Genomic DNA, 17,314 nt, shown 5'->3' with positions numbered 1-17,314 from the left:
CCCCTCTCCCCCCTCCCTCTCCTCCCCCCTCCTCCCCTCCCCTCTCCTCCCCCTCTCCTCCCCCTCCCCTCCCCCCTCTCCTCCCCCTCTCCCTCCCCTCCCTCCCCCTCCCCCTCCTCCCCTCCTCCTCCCCCCTCCTCCCTCCCTCCTCCCCTCCACCACCTCCTCCCCTCCTCCCCTCCCTCCTCTCCTCCCCCTCTCCTCCCCCTCCCCTCCTCCTCCCCCTCCTCCTCCTCCCCCTCCTCCCCCTCCTCACCACACCTCCCCCCCCTCCCCCCCTCTCCCCTCACCCCCCTCCTCCCACCTCCTTCCCCCCTCCTCCTCCTCCACCCCCCTCCTCCTCCTCCCCCCTCCTCACCTCCTCCCTCCTCCACCCTCCTCCTCCTCCCCTCCCTCCTCCCCCCTCGTCCTCCCCCTCCTCCTCCTCTCCCTCCTCCTCTCCCTCCTCCTCCCCCTCCTCCTCTCCCTCCTCCTCCCCCTCCTCCTCCCCCTCCCCCTCCCCCTCCCCCTCCCCCTCCCCCTCCTCTCCCTCCTCCTCTCCCCCTCCTCTCCCTCCCCCTCCCCCTCCTCCTCCTCCCCTCCCCCTCCTCTCCCTCCCCCTCCTCTCCCTCCCCCCCTCCCCCTCCTCTCCCTCCCCCTCCCCCTCCTCCTCCTCCTCCCCTCCCCCTCCCCCCCTCCCCCTCCTCCTCCCCTTCCCCTCCCCCCCTCCCCCTCCTCCTCCTCCTCCCCTCCCCCCCTCCCCCTCCTCTCCCTCCCCCTCCTCTCCCTCCCCCCTCCCCCTCCTCTCCCTCCCCCCCTCCCCCTCCTCCCCCTCCTCTCCCTCCCCCCTCCCCCTCCTCTCTCTCCCCCCCCTCCCCCTCCCCCTCCCCCTCCTCTCTCTCCCCCCCTCCCCCTCCTCTCCCTCCCCCCCTCCCCCTCCTCCTCCCCCCCACCTCTCCTCCCCCCACCTCTCCTCCCCCTCCCCACCTCTCCTCCCCCTCCCCACATCCACTCCCTCCCCTCCTCCCCTCCTCCCCTCCCTCACACACCTCCCCCTCCCTTCTCCCCTCCCCTCCCCCTCACACACCTCCCCCTAATCCCTCCCCTCTCCTCCCTCTCCCCCCCTTCCCTCTCCCCCATCCCCCCTTCTCCCTCCCCCTCCCCCTCCCAACCTCCCCCTCTCCCCCCTCCCCACCTTCCCCCTCCCCTCCCCCACCTAACCCTCCACTCTCCCCCTTCTACCACTCCTCCCCCTCCCCCTTCTCTCTCCTCCTTCCCCCGTCCCCTCTCCCCCCTCCGACCCTCCCCCTCCCCCCTCCCACACCCACACCTCCCGCTCCCACACGTTCCCCTACCCCCTCGCTCCCTCCCCGCTCCTCCCCTTTCCCTCTCCTCCCCTTCCTCCCCCTCCCCTCCCCCTCCCAACCTCCCCCTCTCCCCCCCTCCCCACCTTCCCCCTCCTCCCCCACCTACCACCTCCACTCTCCCCCTTCTCACCCTCCTCCCCTCCTCCTCCTCTCTCCTCCCCTCTCCCCCTCCCACACCCACACCCACATCTCCCGCTCCTACACCTTCCCCTACCCCCTCACTCCCTCCCCGCTCCTCCCTGCTCCTCCCCCTTCCCTCTCCTCCCCTTCTCCCCTTCCTTCCCCTCCTTCCCCTCCTCTCTCCTCCCCTGCCTCCCCCTCCTCTCTCCTCTCCTCCCCTCCTCTCCTCCCCCTCCTCTCTCCTCCCCTGCCTCCCCCTCCTCTCTTCTTCCCACCTTCCCCTCCCACCTTCCCCTCCCCCTCCTTCCCCTCCCCCTCCTCCTCCTCCCCCTCCCACCTTCCCCTCCCCCTTCCCCTCCCACCTTCCCCTCACTCCCTCCCCGCTCCTCCCCCTCCCCTCCTCTCCCCTCCTCCCCTCCTCTCCCCTCCTCCCCCCTCCTCCCCCCTCCTCCCCCCTCCTCCCTCCTCCCCCCTCCTCCCTCCTCCCCCCTCCTCCCCACCTCCCCTCCTCCCCTCTACCCTCTCCCAGTCCCCCCACTATCCCCCCTCCCCACTCCCACTTCCCCTCCACCTCTCCCACACCCTCCCCTCCCCCCGTTCCCCTCCCCTCCCCTCTCTCACACCCTCCCCTCGTTCCCCTTCCCACACCCTCCCCTCCCCTCCCCCCGTTCCCCATCCACCCGTTCCCCTTCCCCCCGTTCCCCCTCTCCCCCTTCCCCCTCTCCCTCCTCCTCTCCTTCCCCCTCTCCCTCCTCCTCTCCCTCCCCCTCTCCTCTCCCTCCTCTCCTGCTCTCCCTCTCCCCCCTCCTCAGTTATATTTTCAGTTAGAACTTTCGTTTCATTTCAATTGTTATTTCCATGTTCACACTGCAGTAGTTGGTTCAAAGATTTAATGTCCATAATTTTGTAAATTCTTATCATGTTGGATTACCATGTCACCAGCAGTGTTGATAACCTTTAAAGATACAGTTTTCTTGTCTTGATTTAGATAATTGATGCCACAATAAGAATATCAAACTGCTGATTAATCGCACAGTCACTCCCATAAGTCAGGAAGTATGACCCGTGAGGATGAGATGCCAGACTGGGAAGGAGCCCAAGAGTTTTATGCCAAATATGATCCAAAGGATGTTCTTGGCCGGTGAGACTTTTTGGCTTTGTTCGATTTTTAAAAAATAATGTTATAGTTAAATACTACCCAATACTATCCTGTTAAATCAAATGATGCCCTCAGCAATATTTTGGAAACCATAATATTTGTGTTTAGTTTTCCAAATCATTCCTCTTAATGTCTCTTAGTAAGTTGATATTAAGTAATTGTTTAAACGCAGTATTGAAATGTGAACTGAAGAAGACCAGATTCTTGTGGAGTCAGGAAGACTTCACTTTAAAAATAGTGGATGGAGCTGAGATGTGACCACAATTACAGACATCCCATTTTTGCCCAAGCTCACAGTGTAATTTTGACTTAGTTCTAAGTTCCAACAGCTATAATTTGGACAGCGACCTTAAGCTATAGTGTGGGTGTTATTAAATTATGGAGTGGACATAAATGCTCATGAAGGAGGGATAAAATCTGTTTAAGTATCATGATCTGAAAATTATTTTTTATCATTTGCTCTTTAAATGTGGAAGTAATTCAGAGTCTGTTAGTGAGAGTTAAAACATAACACTGCTGGATTGCTTTGATTAACAGGATTTTTGGTATAGGTCTTTTGATCAGGCATCTGGCAGAGGTTACATTACATTTTCATGGATTTTTAGTGAAGGTTTTCATTGAGGTTTCCCAAGAGATATATGTATGTCAGGAGGGATATATGTATGTCAAAATGAATGCTTGGTTGAGTTTTAAAAGCTATTTTTGTTAATAATATTATCATCTCTGCATAGTTTTCTGAGTGCATATTATGATAGTTTTTAAAACGTTGATACAGGAATTTGGTACAAATAATGGTTCAGATTTTTTTAATATATAAGCAAATAGAGTCATAGAGATGTACAGCATGGAAGCAGACACTTCGGTCCAATCTGTCCATGCCGACTAGATATCCCAATCCAATCTAGTCCCACCTGCCAGCACCCAGCCCATATCCCTTCAAACCCTTCCTATTCATATACCCATCCAAATGCCTTTTAAATGTTGCAATTGTTCCAGCCTCCACCACTTCCTCTGGCAGCTTATTCCATACACATACCACCCACTGCATGAAACAGTTGCCCGTTAGGTCCCTTTTATATCTTTCCCCTCTCACCCTAAAGCTGGACTGCAGGAAAAAGACTTTGTCTATTTATCCTATCATGCCCCTCATAATTTTGTAAACCTCTATAAGGTCACCCCTCAGCCTCTGACACTCCAGGGAAAACAGCCCCAGCCTGTTCAGCCTCTCCCCATAGTTCAAATCCTCCAACCCTAGCAACATCCTTGTAAATCTTTTCTGAACCCTTTCAAGTTTCACAACATCCTTCCGATAGGAAGGAGACCAGAATTGCACGCAATATTCCACTAGTTGTCTAACCAATGTCCTGTACAGCTGCAACATGACCTCCCAACTCCTGTACTCAATACTCTGACCAATAAAGGAAAGCATACCAAATGTCTTCTTCACTATCCTACCTACCTGTGACTCTACTTTCAAGGATCTATGAACCTGCACTCCCAGGTCTCTTTGTTCAGCAACACTCCCTAGGACCTTACCATTAAGTGTATAAGTCCTGCTAAGATTTGCTTTCCCAAAATGCAGCACCTCACATTTATCTGAATTAAACTTCATCTGCCACTTCTCAGCCCATTGGCCCATCTGATCAAGATCCTATCGTAATCTGAGGTAACCTTCTTTGCTGTCCATTACACCTCCAATTTTGGTGTCATCTGCAAACTTACTAATTGAACATCTTATGCCCGCATCTAATTGAACATCTTATGCCCGCATCTAAATCATTTATGTAAATGACAAAAAGTCGAGGACCCAGCACCGATCCTTGTGGCATTCAATGGTCACAGGCCTCCAGTCTGAAAGTCAACTCTCCACCACTACCCTCTGTCTTCTACCTTTGAGCCAGTTCTGTATCCAAATGGCTAGTTCTTTCTGTATTCCGTGAGATCTAACCTTGCTGACCAGTCTCCCATGGGGAACCTTGTCGAACGCCTTACTGAAGTCCATATAGATCACATCTACTGCTCTGCCCTCATCAATCCTCTTTGTTACTTCTTCAAAAAACTCAAACAAGTTTGTGAGAAATGATTTCCCAAGCACAAAGCCATGTTGACTATCCCTAACCAGTCCTTGTCTTTCCAAATACATGTACATCCTGTCCCTCAGGATTCCCTGTATCAACTTGCCCACCACCGACATCCGGCTCACTGGTCTATAGTTCCCTGGCTTGTCCTTACTACTCTTCTTAAACAGTGGCACCACGTTAGCCAACCCTCAGTCTTCATGACCACTTGAATAGTTTTACAAGATTTGGGGAAGCAATGCCCTAGTGGTATTATCACTGGACTGTTAATTCAGAGGCCCAGATAATGTTCTGGGAACATGGGTCTGAATCCTGCTATGGTAGAATTTGTATTCAATTTAAACAAAATCTGGAATTAAGAGTCTAATGATGACCATGAATCCATTGTTGATTGTCAGAAAAACCCATCTGATTCACTAATGTCATTTCAGGGAAGGAATCTGCAGTTCTTACCTGGTCTGACCTACAGGGGTAAAGTGAGGACTGCAAATGCTGGAGATCAGAGACAAAACGTGTGGCACTGGAAAAGCACAGCAGGTCAGGCAGCATCCAAGGAGCAGGAGATGAAGGGCTTAGGCCCAAAAGGTTGACTCTCCTGCTCCTCGGATGCCGCCTGACTTGCTGTGGTTTTCCAGTGCCACACCTTTTGATCTGATCTACATGTGACTCCAGACCCACAGCAATGTGGTTGACTTTTAACTGCCCTCTAGACAATTAGGGATGGACATTAAATCCTGCCGTGCCAGTGACACTCATATCCCATGAATGAATGAAGAAGAAAAATAGAATTTGCATGGATTTGACATATGTAAATTTCTTTCAAAGTCAAGTGTGAATGATTGAGAACTGTATTAAATTGTTTTGTCACTTTCTGCCTATGATCGATAGGAATATAGGAACAAAAGTAGTCCATTCGACATGTGTAGCCTGGAAAATTTTCCATTATCTGATCATCTACTCCAATCTCACTTTCCCACACAGTCTCCAGAAATCTATTGATTTCTATGTTTGGTATGCTCGGTGTGTTTTGGGGTACAGAGTTCCAAATATTCATTACCCTCTCTACGTGAAGAAACTCCTCCTCAACTCAGTTTTAAACCACCCCCCCCCCCCCCCCAAACAACCAAAAAAAATCTGATCATGTATCGTGGTTAGAAAAACAAAATATTTGTCAAATCTTCAAATAATTTTGAAAGTTTTGATAACTCATCATCCTCACATTACCCAAAACTCTAGGAAATACAGAACATCTCCTAAGAGAAATAAATGTCACCTCAGGTATTATCTTCGTGAACCTTTGTTGCACTCCTTATGTGACAAAGATTTCTTTACATAGGAGGCGACCGAAACCGTACACAATCTTCCAACTGCTCTTAGTAAGGCTCTGCAGCAAAGCATCCTTACTCTTGTGCATGCTATTTTTAAAAAAATGTCTAGTCCAGCTGTCTAGTCCAGCATTTATTGTCCATCCTTAATTACCTAGACATCAGTTAAGCGTTAACTGGAGGTCTGCAGTCTCAGTTGGGCCAGACCAGGTAAAGAAAGCAGATTTCTTTCACTAAAAAACATTAGTGAACCAGGTGGGTTTTTCCTGATGATTGATGGCATAATGAGACATCATTAGATTCTTAAATTCAGATTTTTATTGAATTTAAATTCTACAATCTCCCATGGGGGGTTTTGAACCTGGGCCCCTGAAGAATACCTGAGTGTCTGGATTAATAGTTTAGTGATTGTATCATCACCTTTCCATATTGTTTGCCTTCCTTGTTTATTATTGCACCTGCAGCTCATGATTAAGAAGTCTTTTGTTCTTTTATGGGATAGATGCCAGACCTATACCTTTAAGACTACCTTATGACATTCTGGTATAAAGGTATTATCTTCAGTCACTCTGTCTGTGTAATTATGTCAGTGTAGTGTCTTTAGTCAGTTATGTGTTCGTAATGGACACTAATAGCACAGAATCCAGACTTCCATCTGTGATAATTTAATCATGGTGGGTTTAGCCAGCATTAATAAACTTCAAAAAATCTGCCTCAGCACGTGTACTCTTTCATGGACTAACAAACAAAAAAGTTCAAATTCTATGGGCACCAAAACCTCCCAACATCTCACCATTTGAAGAACCTTCTACTTTTTTGCTTTCTTTTCTACAAAACTTCATGAAAGAACATCACATGTTTCATTTGGGGAATATGGACCATATTTGGAAATTGGACTGCTATATAGCTGAAAAAGCAGAAGCATTTTGCAACTAAAAAATCAAATCGCTTCGGCAGGTCGGTGTGGACTTGTTGGGCCAAAGGGCCTGTTTCCACACTGTAATCTAATCTAAATCTAATCTAAATGCTGCACATATTTAGCTCTGCAAGACAATTTTCTTTTGAAGCAGAGAGATTATTACTTTGACACTGTGTTGGCACAGTCTTTGAATTAAGTAAATTCTGCCTGACAACAGTCATCTGATTGGTTAAGTTGCAGTTTGCCACAAAGCTCTAAGTGAAAGATTAGCAGAGACATCAAGTTTATGTGAACAGAAAACATGTAGCTTTCCCACTCTCCATCCATTTAGGCATTACATAGGGATAAATGTGAAAATAAAACAACAAAGCTTAAAAGAACAGGCGGCACACTGGTTAGCACTGCTGCCTCACAGTGCCAGGCTCAATTCCCGCCTCAGGCGACTGTCTGTGTGGAGTTTGCACATTCTCCCTGTGTCTGCGTGGGTTTCCTCCGGATGCTCCGGTTTCCTCCCACAGTCCAAAAATGTGCAGGTTAGGTGAATTGACCATGCTAAATTGCCTGTAGTGTTAGGTGAAGGGGTAAATGTAGGGGAATGGGTCTGGTGGATTGGGTTGCTCTTCGGAGGGTTAGTGTGGACTTGTTGGGCTGAAGGGCCTGTTTCCACACTGTAAGTAACCTAATCTAAAAAAAAAGCCGTTACCTGCTGGACCAAATATCGAAGTGAAGAATGGTATTGATACACCTACAGCAGCTTGTCATCAATGGTTAGTATCAAGAGTGAGACAATTTCATCCACCCATGAAATTTGGACTTTTGATATTTGGACTTCTGTTCACTATCTCTATTACTTTTTCCACTCGTCAGTGTCCAACAATCTGCCTTTAGTCTATTAATCATAAATATATGTGCGTATATTTGGCAATATTGAAGGTACATAGCTCAAGTTGCATTGTAATAAATTAGAAACCCTTTCTTTTCTCTGCTTTTTGTTCAAGTGTGTTACACTAAATAGAGTTTTCTTTTACCGCTACTGAAGGGATCTGATGTAAATTTCTTTTGCCCTGAATAGCAGTCAGTCAGGCAAATTGGTCAACTTGAAGGTCTCATTGGGATTTTATGCATTCCATGGTGGTTTGTGGAAACAACTGCCCACAATTACATCACTTTCCCCTTCCCACATCCTCACACTTCGAGTCATGATATTTCACACTTATTTACATTATATTCCATCTGACATTTCATACCCTGTCACTTAACTTGTCTGAGTTTCTTTGAAACTGTAGTGATTGGAACCATGGCCACATGGATGTCATTGACTATGAGATTCTTGATTGGTCCAACGTAACAACACCAATCAGGAAGCCCTGGATGACAGAGATAAACAGGAGATTCACATAGGTTCTGGGGAAAAATAAGCTCTACTGCAGTTAGGCGTTAGCGTAAGAAAAAAAGGAAAAGAATAGAAAAAAGAAAAAATAGGAGTGGGCTACCACTGTTAGGCGGGAGTGTTGGGGAAACTTTTTTAAAAAATAAACAGGCGAGAAAGAAAAAGGACAGGAGTGTCAGACTTCCTGTTCACTCTGAGAGCTGCCTCTGAGGGAGCTGGATCAGTGAGTGAAGGGCTCTCCACTTTTCCATGTTAAGGAGGAGAGGAGACTGAGCTCTGAACAGCCTGGAACCACACAGTCAGTGTGTTTTATTTACTGCTGTTGGTATTTTTAAAACAATAAACAGGAGATTCGCATGGCTGCCGGGGAAAGATAAGCACGACAGCAGTTAGGCGGTAGTGTGGGGACAAAGCAAAAGCAGGAGATTCAGAACATCTCAGTTTAGGAAAGAAAAATAAACAGGAGATTCAGAATGTCTCCTCAGTCTGGGGACTGGCTTTGAGCAGACTGGTCACAGCTCATGTACACTGTACATGTAAATGAAGAGTGACTTGGTGACGGAACACTGCCTCTGTGCAGTTATTTCACTGGTGATTAAAGAAGATTGTGCCTAAAGAAAATTCGCTCGCAACAATCATCTTTGAATTGGGGTAAACATTTCTGGCATCATATGTTTATGTAGGAAGCGTGAAGATTAGGTCCGGTATCTGGAAAGAATGTGATATTTTTCCAGGCAAGTGACTGGAGCAGGTGAAAAGCACCAAGTAATCCTTCTGACTGCTTGCAGACCCGCAGCGTTTTCAGTTATTAGGATCTTAACTTTCCCAGAGACGCAAGATAATAAAATCTTTCAAGAGTTGATAGATTTAGTTAAGGAATATTGCAACCCCAAACCTCCTCTAATTCTAAGGCACTATCTGCATTGGGATTTTTGACAAGGTTATGATGACTGGCAGAGGCATGTGATTTGGGCTAACCCTGAATAAGATGCTGAGGACTCTTTGGTATGTAGGATTAATGACATAGCCATGCTGAAATGCTTACTCTCTGAAACTCAACTGGGCTTTAAGCAGGCACACTGCAGTTGGCTTTGTCATTAGAAAATGCAGCTAGTGGAGTGAACACGCTCACCTGACTGTCTGAGTCTCCAGAACACCACTTTGACTGTAGGCAATCACAGAGCCTCATGCAGCACATATCCTGAGCAGAAGGAACTTAGTTCAGGCCACTGCAAAACCCCAAAACAATGCTGGACCTTAACCAAATGGCTAAAAAGTTCTTCAGAATTTAGGCTAGCACACCATTGTATTTGCAGCCAGAATGTGGACTTGAGACAGTAAAGGAATCCTATGATGCTTGCCTTGAGTAAGAGAACTTAATGGCTGGAATCCAGGAAAGTGCACACCCTGGAAATGCCACCTACATGTGGGTTAGAACGGTTAAATTGTTTAGCAATATCGAAATCAGAGCCGATTAAAATAAATGTCTGGTTAAGTGGTCATTGGTTTTCATGGAGGTTGATACTGGCACAGCGTTATTAATGGGTGGAGAACCTGTCTTTAACAAGATTCATAGAACATAGAACATAGAAAAATACAGGGCAGTACAGGCCCTTTGGCCCTCGATGTTGCACCGATCCAAGCCCACCTAACCTATACTAGCCCACTATCCTCCATATGCCTATCCAATGCCCGTTTAAATGCCCATAAAGAGGGAGAGTCCACCACTGCTACTGGCAGGGCATTCCATGAACTCATGACTCGCTGAGTAAAGACACTGTGCTCCAACTGTTATGTTTGCACAAGATTGAGGGGTGACCTTATTGAGGTGTATAAGATCATGAGGGGCATAGATAGGATGAATGCATACAGTCTCTCTCCCAGGGATGGGGAATGGAAAATTAGAGGGCATAGGTTTAAGGTGAGAGGGGAAAGATTTAGGAAGGACCTGAGGGACAACTTCTTCACGCGGAGAGTGGTACATACATGGAATGGGCTGCCGGAGAAAGTGGTTGAAGCAGGTCAATAGCAACATTTAAAACTTCAGCATGTTTGGACAGCTCATATCATCCATCATCCAATGTTCTGGCAGAAAGAAAAAGCTTCACTCATTACCAACTGTCCCGGTTCCTGTTCGATTATAAAACTACCCCTCACATAACTACAGGGATAGCTCCAGCAGTATTGCTGACGGGGAAAAGATTTCACACCAAGTTAAACCAGATATTCGCAGACTTGGAGATGAAGGTAAGATGGTACCAATGTCTACCACATGTCTCCTCTAAGTGAGAGAGACAGTTTACTCCAGGGAGCAAAGTTTGGTGCCACAGAAATGACCCGGCATGGGTACAGGAGGAGATCAACATGAAGTCAGGTTCCATGACTATAAAGTTCAGGTAGCTCAGGTGGTTATGAAAAAACATGTGAATCACCTGAAAGCTGCTACCGCGCAAACAGAGCAGAGCAAACATACCTGGCCCCTCAGAATAGCCCGAAAGGCAATCAGACTCTCCCCCTTTGTCTAGCATCAAGGAAACCTCAGAGTCCAAGATAGTTACAACCTTGATTACCTCCGGAAGAAGAGAGAAAACTCTTCCAAGACAATCTGATGCAAGAGATGGGCTGTGGTCCAGTACATGTCTTCTGTGTTCAAGTCCAAGTCAGAGGAACTGGACCTGGGTGACAACATCCCAGGAAAAGCTACAAAAGAAGGACCAGGTCTATATGCCCAGACCTAAGTGGTGAGGGATGTAATGATTGCAACAGTGCCCACATGATCTCATTATATGAGATTCTTGATTAGGATTATTAACCTGGGCCAATCAGGGAGCACTTTCTGATTGGTAGAAACAACAGATTCCGAATGTCTCCTCACTCTGGAGACTGGTTTTTAGCTGATTAGTCACAGTCCATGTACAGTGCACATGTGAATCAAGGGTGACTTGCTGCTGTGATACTGGCCTCTAAGATTATTTCAAAACCTTATTGGATTCTTTTCACAACCAGGTAGTTTTGGCCATTTTCAAATTTGGAAATATTACAATGGATCTCAATCATCTACATGTAAATTATTTGTGTGGATCACATACAGTTGTGACCATAGCTGTGATCCTTTCAGCACCTACAGTCAACAGTCTACCATCATGTGAATGATCCATTTATTCCTACTCTTAATTTTCTGTCTCTTAACCAATTCTCAGTGCTTAGTCATAAGTTACTCCCAATCTCACACATATTAATTTTCATTACTAAATTTCTGTGGGACCTTATCAAAAGCTTTCTGAAAATCCAAATACACCATACTCCCTGTTTAGTTATGCTGCACGTAATATCCTCAGAGCAACTTGAAGCTCTTGACCAGTCTGTGATGACACAGTGGTTCAGTGATTAGCACTGCTGCATCACAGCACCAGGGACCCATGTTTGATTCCAGCCTGTTTAGAGTTTGCACATTCTCTCTATGTGTCTATCTATGTGTCCACTGGTTTCCACCCACAGTCCAAAGATGTGCAGGTTAGGTGGATTGGCAATGTTAAAATGCCTGTAGTGTCCAGAACGTGTGGATTAGCCATGCGAAATGCAGGGTTACAGGGATGGGTTATGGTGGTGAGTCTGGATGGGATGCTCTTTGGAGAGTCGGTGTGGACTTGTTGGCCGAATGGCCTGTTTCCACACTTTAGCAATTCTAAAAAAAGCATTTGAATGGGTTTGTTTAATATGATTTCTCTTTTCTAAATCCATGTGTCTGATTAGTTTTATCATTATTTTCACAATGTTCAATTACTACATGCTCTATAACAAATTCTGCTATTTTCCAAACAATCAACTTCATGCTAACCAATATCTCTCCATTCTCTCTCCCCCTCCACTTCCCCCCTCACTTCTTTCTTAAATTTTGGAGCAACATTTGTTACATTCCAGTCTTCTGTCATCTTTCCAGAAATTACAGAATATAGAAAGAAAATCACCATGAAATTCATCCAGTCCAGGAGGGTTGTCACACCTCAATTCAGTTAACTTTCCCAAGTGCTTTGTTTTTATCAATACTAAAATGTTCAATTCTCAGCTGTAGCTTGCTTGCCTAATATTACTGGAACATTTTCTGAACCTCTTTGATTATCCACCTTTATCTTTCTCCTTAGCTTGTATTCATTTTCTCTATTTCCTTCCTTTTTGGTCCTCTGTTTCTGACTTCTAACCTGTTTTCAATCCTGAGGCTTCCCACTACTTCTGACACCCTTTATAAGCTAGTTCCTCTGTTTTCACACAATCTTTAGCTGTTTTTGGTAACCGTGGTTCATTTAGACTTCCCTTTGAGTGTTTGTGCCTTAGAGGCTGATTAAAACTAGCCGTTGCCAGTTTTCCATCAAATCTTTTTGTGTCTTTTCCCAATCTAATACAGCCATCTTGTCCCTCATGCCTTCATAGTCTCCTTTCTTCAGACTTAAGACTCTAGTTTAAGAATAAATTACAACACAAATAAAATTAACATGGAATTTTATCATATTAACTTCAAAAGGCTCCTTCTATAGCAAGGTTATTAATTAACTTTTATGTAGGAATACAGAAACAGGAGTAGGCCATTTTATGAGATCCTGGCTGCTCTGTGGCCTAACTCCATATGGCTGCTTTTGGCTCATATCCCTTAATACCTTTGCTGAACAAAAAGGACCTATCTCAGATTTAAAATTATTAGTTAATCTAATATCAATAGTCATTTGTGGAAGAGAGTTCCAAATCTTTGTGTGTAGAAGTGCTTCCTAAAATTTCTCCCAAGCAATCTAGACATAACTTTTAGACTATGCCCCCTAGTTCTAGAATCGTCAACCAGTGGAAATAATTTAACTTTATCTTCCTGTTTTTTGCTGTTAATATCTTGAAGACTTAAATCAGGCCGCCCCTTTCATTTCTAAACTCTGTAGAAAACAGGCGTAATTTATATAACAAAACAAAGAATTGCAGGAAATCTGAAACAGAAACGAGAATTGCTAGAGGAACTCAGCATCTATGGAGAGAAAGCAAAATTAACGTTTCGAATTCTGCTTCAGAACACCTGTGGGTAGAGTTTAGAAATAAAAAGGGGACAATCACCCTGCTGGTGGTGTATTATCGAGCCCCAATCAATCAGTAGGTGATTGAGGAGCGGATGTGTAGACAATTCAGGATCAGGGCATCATGGAGGAAACCATCCCTGCAGAAGGCTGACAAGGGAGGGAAGGGGATTATGTGTATCTCTGGAGGTGATGGAAATGACTATTAATGACCCTGTGGATGTGGATGCTGGTGGGATGGTAGGTGAGGACAAGGGGAACCTTATCGCTGTTATGGGAGGGCACACAGGGGATGAGGGCGGAAATGTGGGAGATGGTTCGGACGTATCTGATGGACCTGTTGTCTATGGTGCTGGGGTATCCTCTATTGAGGAAGGTGGTTGACATTTCAAAGACGTTGAAGAACAGATGCAACAGAAACTGAGGAACTGAGAGAATGGAATAGAGTCTTTATAGGAAACAAGACTTGAGGATGTTTAGTCAAGGTATCTGTGGGAGTCGGTGCATTTGTAGTGGATATTGGTGGCCAGCCTATCCCTAGAAGTGGAAACAGATGTCGAGGAAGGGAAGGGAGGAGTGATGGGCCAGGTGATGGTGAGAGTGGGGTGGAAATTGGAAGCGAAATAGATAAACTTTACCAATTCCAGATGAGAGAGGGAAGTAGTATCATTGATATACTGGAGAACGATCTATCAGGCAGGGATCAGGTAGGACTGGAATAAGGAATGTTCCATATACCCAAAGAGGCAGGCATAACTAGGGCCCACATAAGTAGCCATGGCCACATCTTTGACCTGAAGAAAGTGAGAAGAGTTAAAAGAGTTAAAGTTCAATCTGGCAATGAGCTTGGGTTGGCAGACGAGACTGGTCTTGGATAGGGACAGCTCAAGCCTATTTTCCATGAAGAAGCAGAAACCCCTGAGGCCATCCTGGTAGAGGATGGACGTGAAACTGACAGAAATGCTGTCATCAAATTGTTCAGCAGCATCACACAGGGTGAATAAGTCCAAAAGAATTTTGATGCAGTTTTCTCTAAGCATCTGTTCTATTAAAAAATTCTATATAACTCTGTTGAATGTTTTAGTGAGATCTATAAAAGCAAGATAGAGATGTATGTTTCTCTGTCCAGAAGCACAGTAACATTGTCACAAGATGCTGGCCAGATGATACCAAACCTTCTGAGTTTCTCCAGCATTTTCTGTGCTTATTTTAAATTTACAGCATTCACTGTGCTCTGCTTTTATGCAATAGATATGCTCGTTCCTTCTCTGAAAGGAACCTTGCAATTGGTGCCATATTATTTCTGATGAAAACACTAGACTTCATTTTACCTGGAGAAAGGTATATCCAGGGAGTGAAAAGAACTTAAAACCATTTATTGTGGCCAACAAGAGTGGTTGAACAGAGAGGAGCAGATTCAGCTGGTCATAACACTAACTGTCAGCAGTCTGGCAGCATCTTAGTTTTGAATTGTCCCCATGTGCTAAATTTATAGCCATCCAGCCAGTATCCTTTTTAATCGTTCAGGCTAAAATTTTGTGAAAACTCTTCAAATAAATTTAGAAGTTGGCATGATGGTTGTGCAGAAAGCTTCACCTTATCATGGGAGGCATGGTCACTGATACTAAACGTTATTAGTGGGGAATGAAGCTAGGAACTACCAGCCACAAAGTACATTCACTTTGAGCAGCATGTTCACACAGCGAGACACATACGTAGCAATATCATTCACTGTTTCCTGTGTAAGTCCCTGCTTTTCTTCTCCATGCTAATCAGCATGCTAGATTAGGCAGCAAACTCTATAAGCTTTCCAGACTGAAAACAATGACAAAAATACATATCATCTTGCAGGGAACTCCTCTCTGCTAATAATGCCTTGTTAACTGCTAAGATGGAAGTTCGTGTATGAAGACTCATGGATTGTCTCTTCCGTACTTATAACTTGTTCTTCCTGACTATAATTGTCAAGAAAACTATAATCATAGGACAAGGTGTCACATCTCTGCCCTTGATCGTGTTAAACAACATCCTACTGGAAATATCTAATACTTGCTGCTACCTTGTGTTCATGGTGACAGTATGTTGATGCAGAATTGAATGCACACATAAGGGCAACAATCAGCTTTCAGGAGCATGGAATAACACCACGTTAGCCCTCAGGTTTGTGTTCTCAGCGCTTTCTTAAACTGCTGGGATGTGTTGGAAGGCTTTCAGCTGTCAACAGAGTAAACACAATCATTTCCATTTTCATTGTTTGCACCATATTTTTGGCATCTCATACAAGGAGAAAAAATCATGAATGTTACAACTGTCCCTGAGATAAAGTGAGCACTCAGCAAGCAGAGGCAACTTTGATGGCTGGGCCATGTTTCAGAACAGCATCGAGCAAGGTCAGATACCATTAGATTAGATTAGATTTTACATTAGATTACATTAGATTACATTACAGTGTGGAAACAGACCCTTCGGCCCAACAAGTCCACACCGACCCGCCGAAGCGAAACCCACCCATACCCCTACATTTACCCCTTACCTAACACTACGGGCAATTTAGCATGGCCAATTCACCTGACCCTGCACATCTTTGGACTGTGGGAGGAAACCGGAGCACCCGGAGGAAACCCACGCAGACACGGGGAGAACGTGCAAACTCCACACAGTCAGTCGCCTGAGGCGGGAAATGAACCGGGTCTCTGGCGCTGTGAGGCAGCAGTGCTAACCACTGTGCCACCGTGCCGCCCACAAGGGACCATACCCAGGGACCATCCTGGGAAGATTAATTTTTACATCAAGAAGAGCTAACCAACAACAGGGAAAATGGGTGTGTACCAGCACCTGCACCACTTGACCAGTGGCTACAGCAGCTTAACAACAGTACAAGCACTCAAAGCAATGGCCCATCATGACATCTGATAACCTTGGAATCGGCTCTTCATCCAGCAGCAGAACAGGAGTCCTCATATTCCTACCCCATCCACAATGGCATTGCTACATATCCATGAACTCATGTAGGTAAAATGAAGTCAACAATAGATTAGAATATGGAAAGCACATATTGGGTGTGGAAAAATAGAAACAGGAGAGCAAAGTCTGTAGATGAAAGCTCCAGAGCACAAAAGGAGTTATCCGTCACAGCTCTTTTCATTTTAGCAATGGTGATACAATGCTGTCTGCAGAGCAACAGTCAGTCTTAATTCAATTACTCATTAGTTGGACAGTCCCCTCTAGACCCCTGTATGCAGTATTCCCCTTAAAAGGCTGTAGACAGTAATCTCCTAAATAGGCTGTAGACATTAATTCCTGAGGCAGGCTGTAGATAGTAATCCCTTGGACAGCTGTACTTGGTTCCCTAGACAGGTTGTAGATGGCATTCCCCTAGACAGGCTGCAGACAGTATCCTTCTGGACAGAATGTAGACAATATTCTCCTAGACAGATTGTAGACAGTAAGCCTTGAGACAGACTATAGACAGGAATCCCTCTCAACAGACTACAGACAGTGTTCCCCTTGATGGACTGTAGACAGTATCATCCAGACTATAGACACCACATTATACTCAGACAAACTCTAGATGGCATCCTTCCTAGACAGCCTGTGGATAGTACACTAACCAAGACATATTGTAGACAGCATCCTGCCCAAATAAACTGTTGATAACACTACATCTCAGTCAGACTTTAGACAGCCTTGTCTCCAGACACACTGATATAGACAAATCTCAGAGAAGTGTATAAAGAATACAGTATCAATTGTATAGGATTTCAATATCCCCAATATGAACTGGGAGAGACAAAGTCCTTAGTGGGGAAGAATTCTTAAAATGTGTGCAGGAGATCTTTGAACGGCAGCATATTAAAAGTCCTACATGAGAGGGAGGCAGTGACAGACCGAATTTTAGGCACTGAACACAGGCAAGTGGTAGATGT

General features: G+C 45.5%; 1 protein-coding gene across 4 annotated transcripts in view; it reads left to right on the top strand.

Annotated features, from left to right (window-relative positions):
• The window catches only part of LOC122564238 (phosphorylase b kinase gamma catalytic chain, skeletal muscle/heart isoform-like), a 160,993-nt gene that overhangs the window by 6,271 nt on the left and 137,408 nt on the right, over positions 1-17,314 (top strand). For all 4 annotated transcript variants that reach the window (XM_087977588.1, XM_087977585.1, XM_087977587.1 and 1 more), the window contains exon 2: positions 2,455-2,607. In XM_087977588.1, the coding sequence (XP_087833714.1) occupies positions 2,525-2,607 (83 nt within the window). In that variant the 5' untranslated portion in view covers positions 2,455-2,524. The remainder of the gene's footprint in view (positions 1-2,454; positions 2,608-17,314) is intronic.

The sequence above is a fragment of the Chiloscyllium plagiosum genome, unplaced genomic scaffold (assembly GCF_037043375.1).
Source record: "Chiloscyllium plagiosum isolate Xiang-an unplaced genomic scaffold, Cpla_swu_hap1 HiC_scaffold_31, whole genome shotgun sequence".
In the NCBI taxonomy this organism is placed as follows: domain Eukaryota; kingdom Metazoa; phylum Chordata; class Chondrichthyes; order Orectolobiformes; family Hemiscylliidae; genus Chiloscyllium; species Chiloscyllium plagiosum.
Note: the sequence above shows the minus strand (reverse complement) of the source record. Positions and strands in the feature narration are given on the sequence as shown.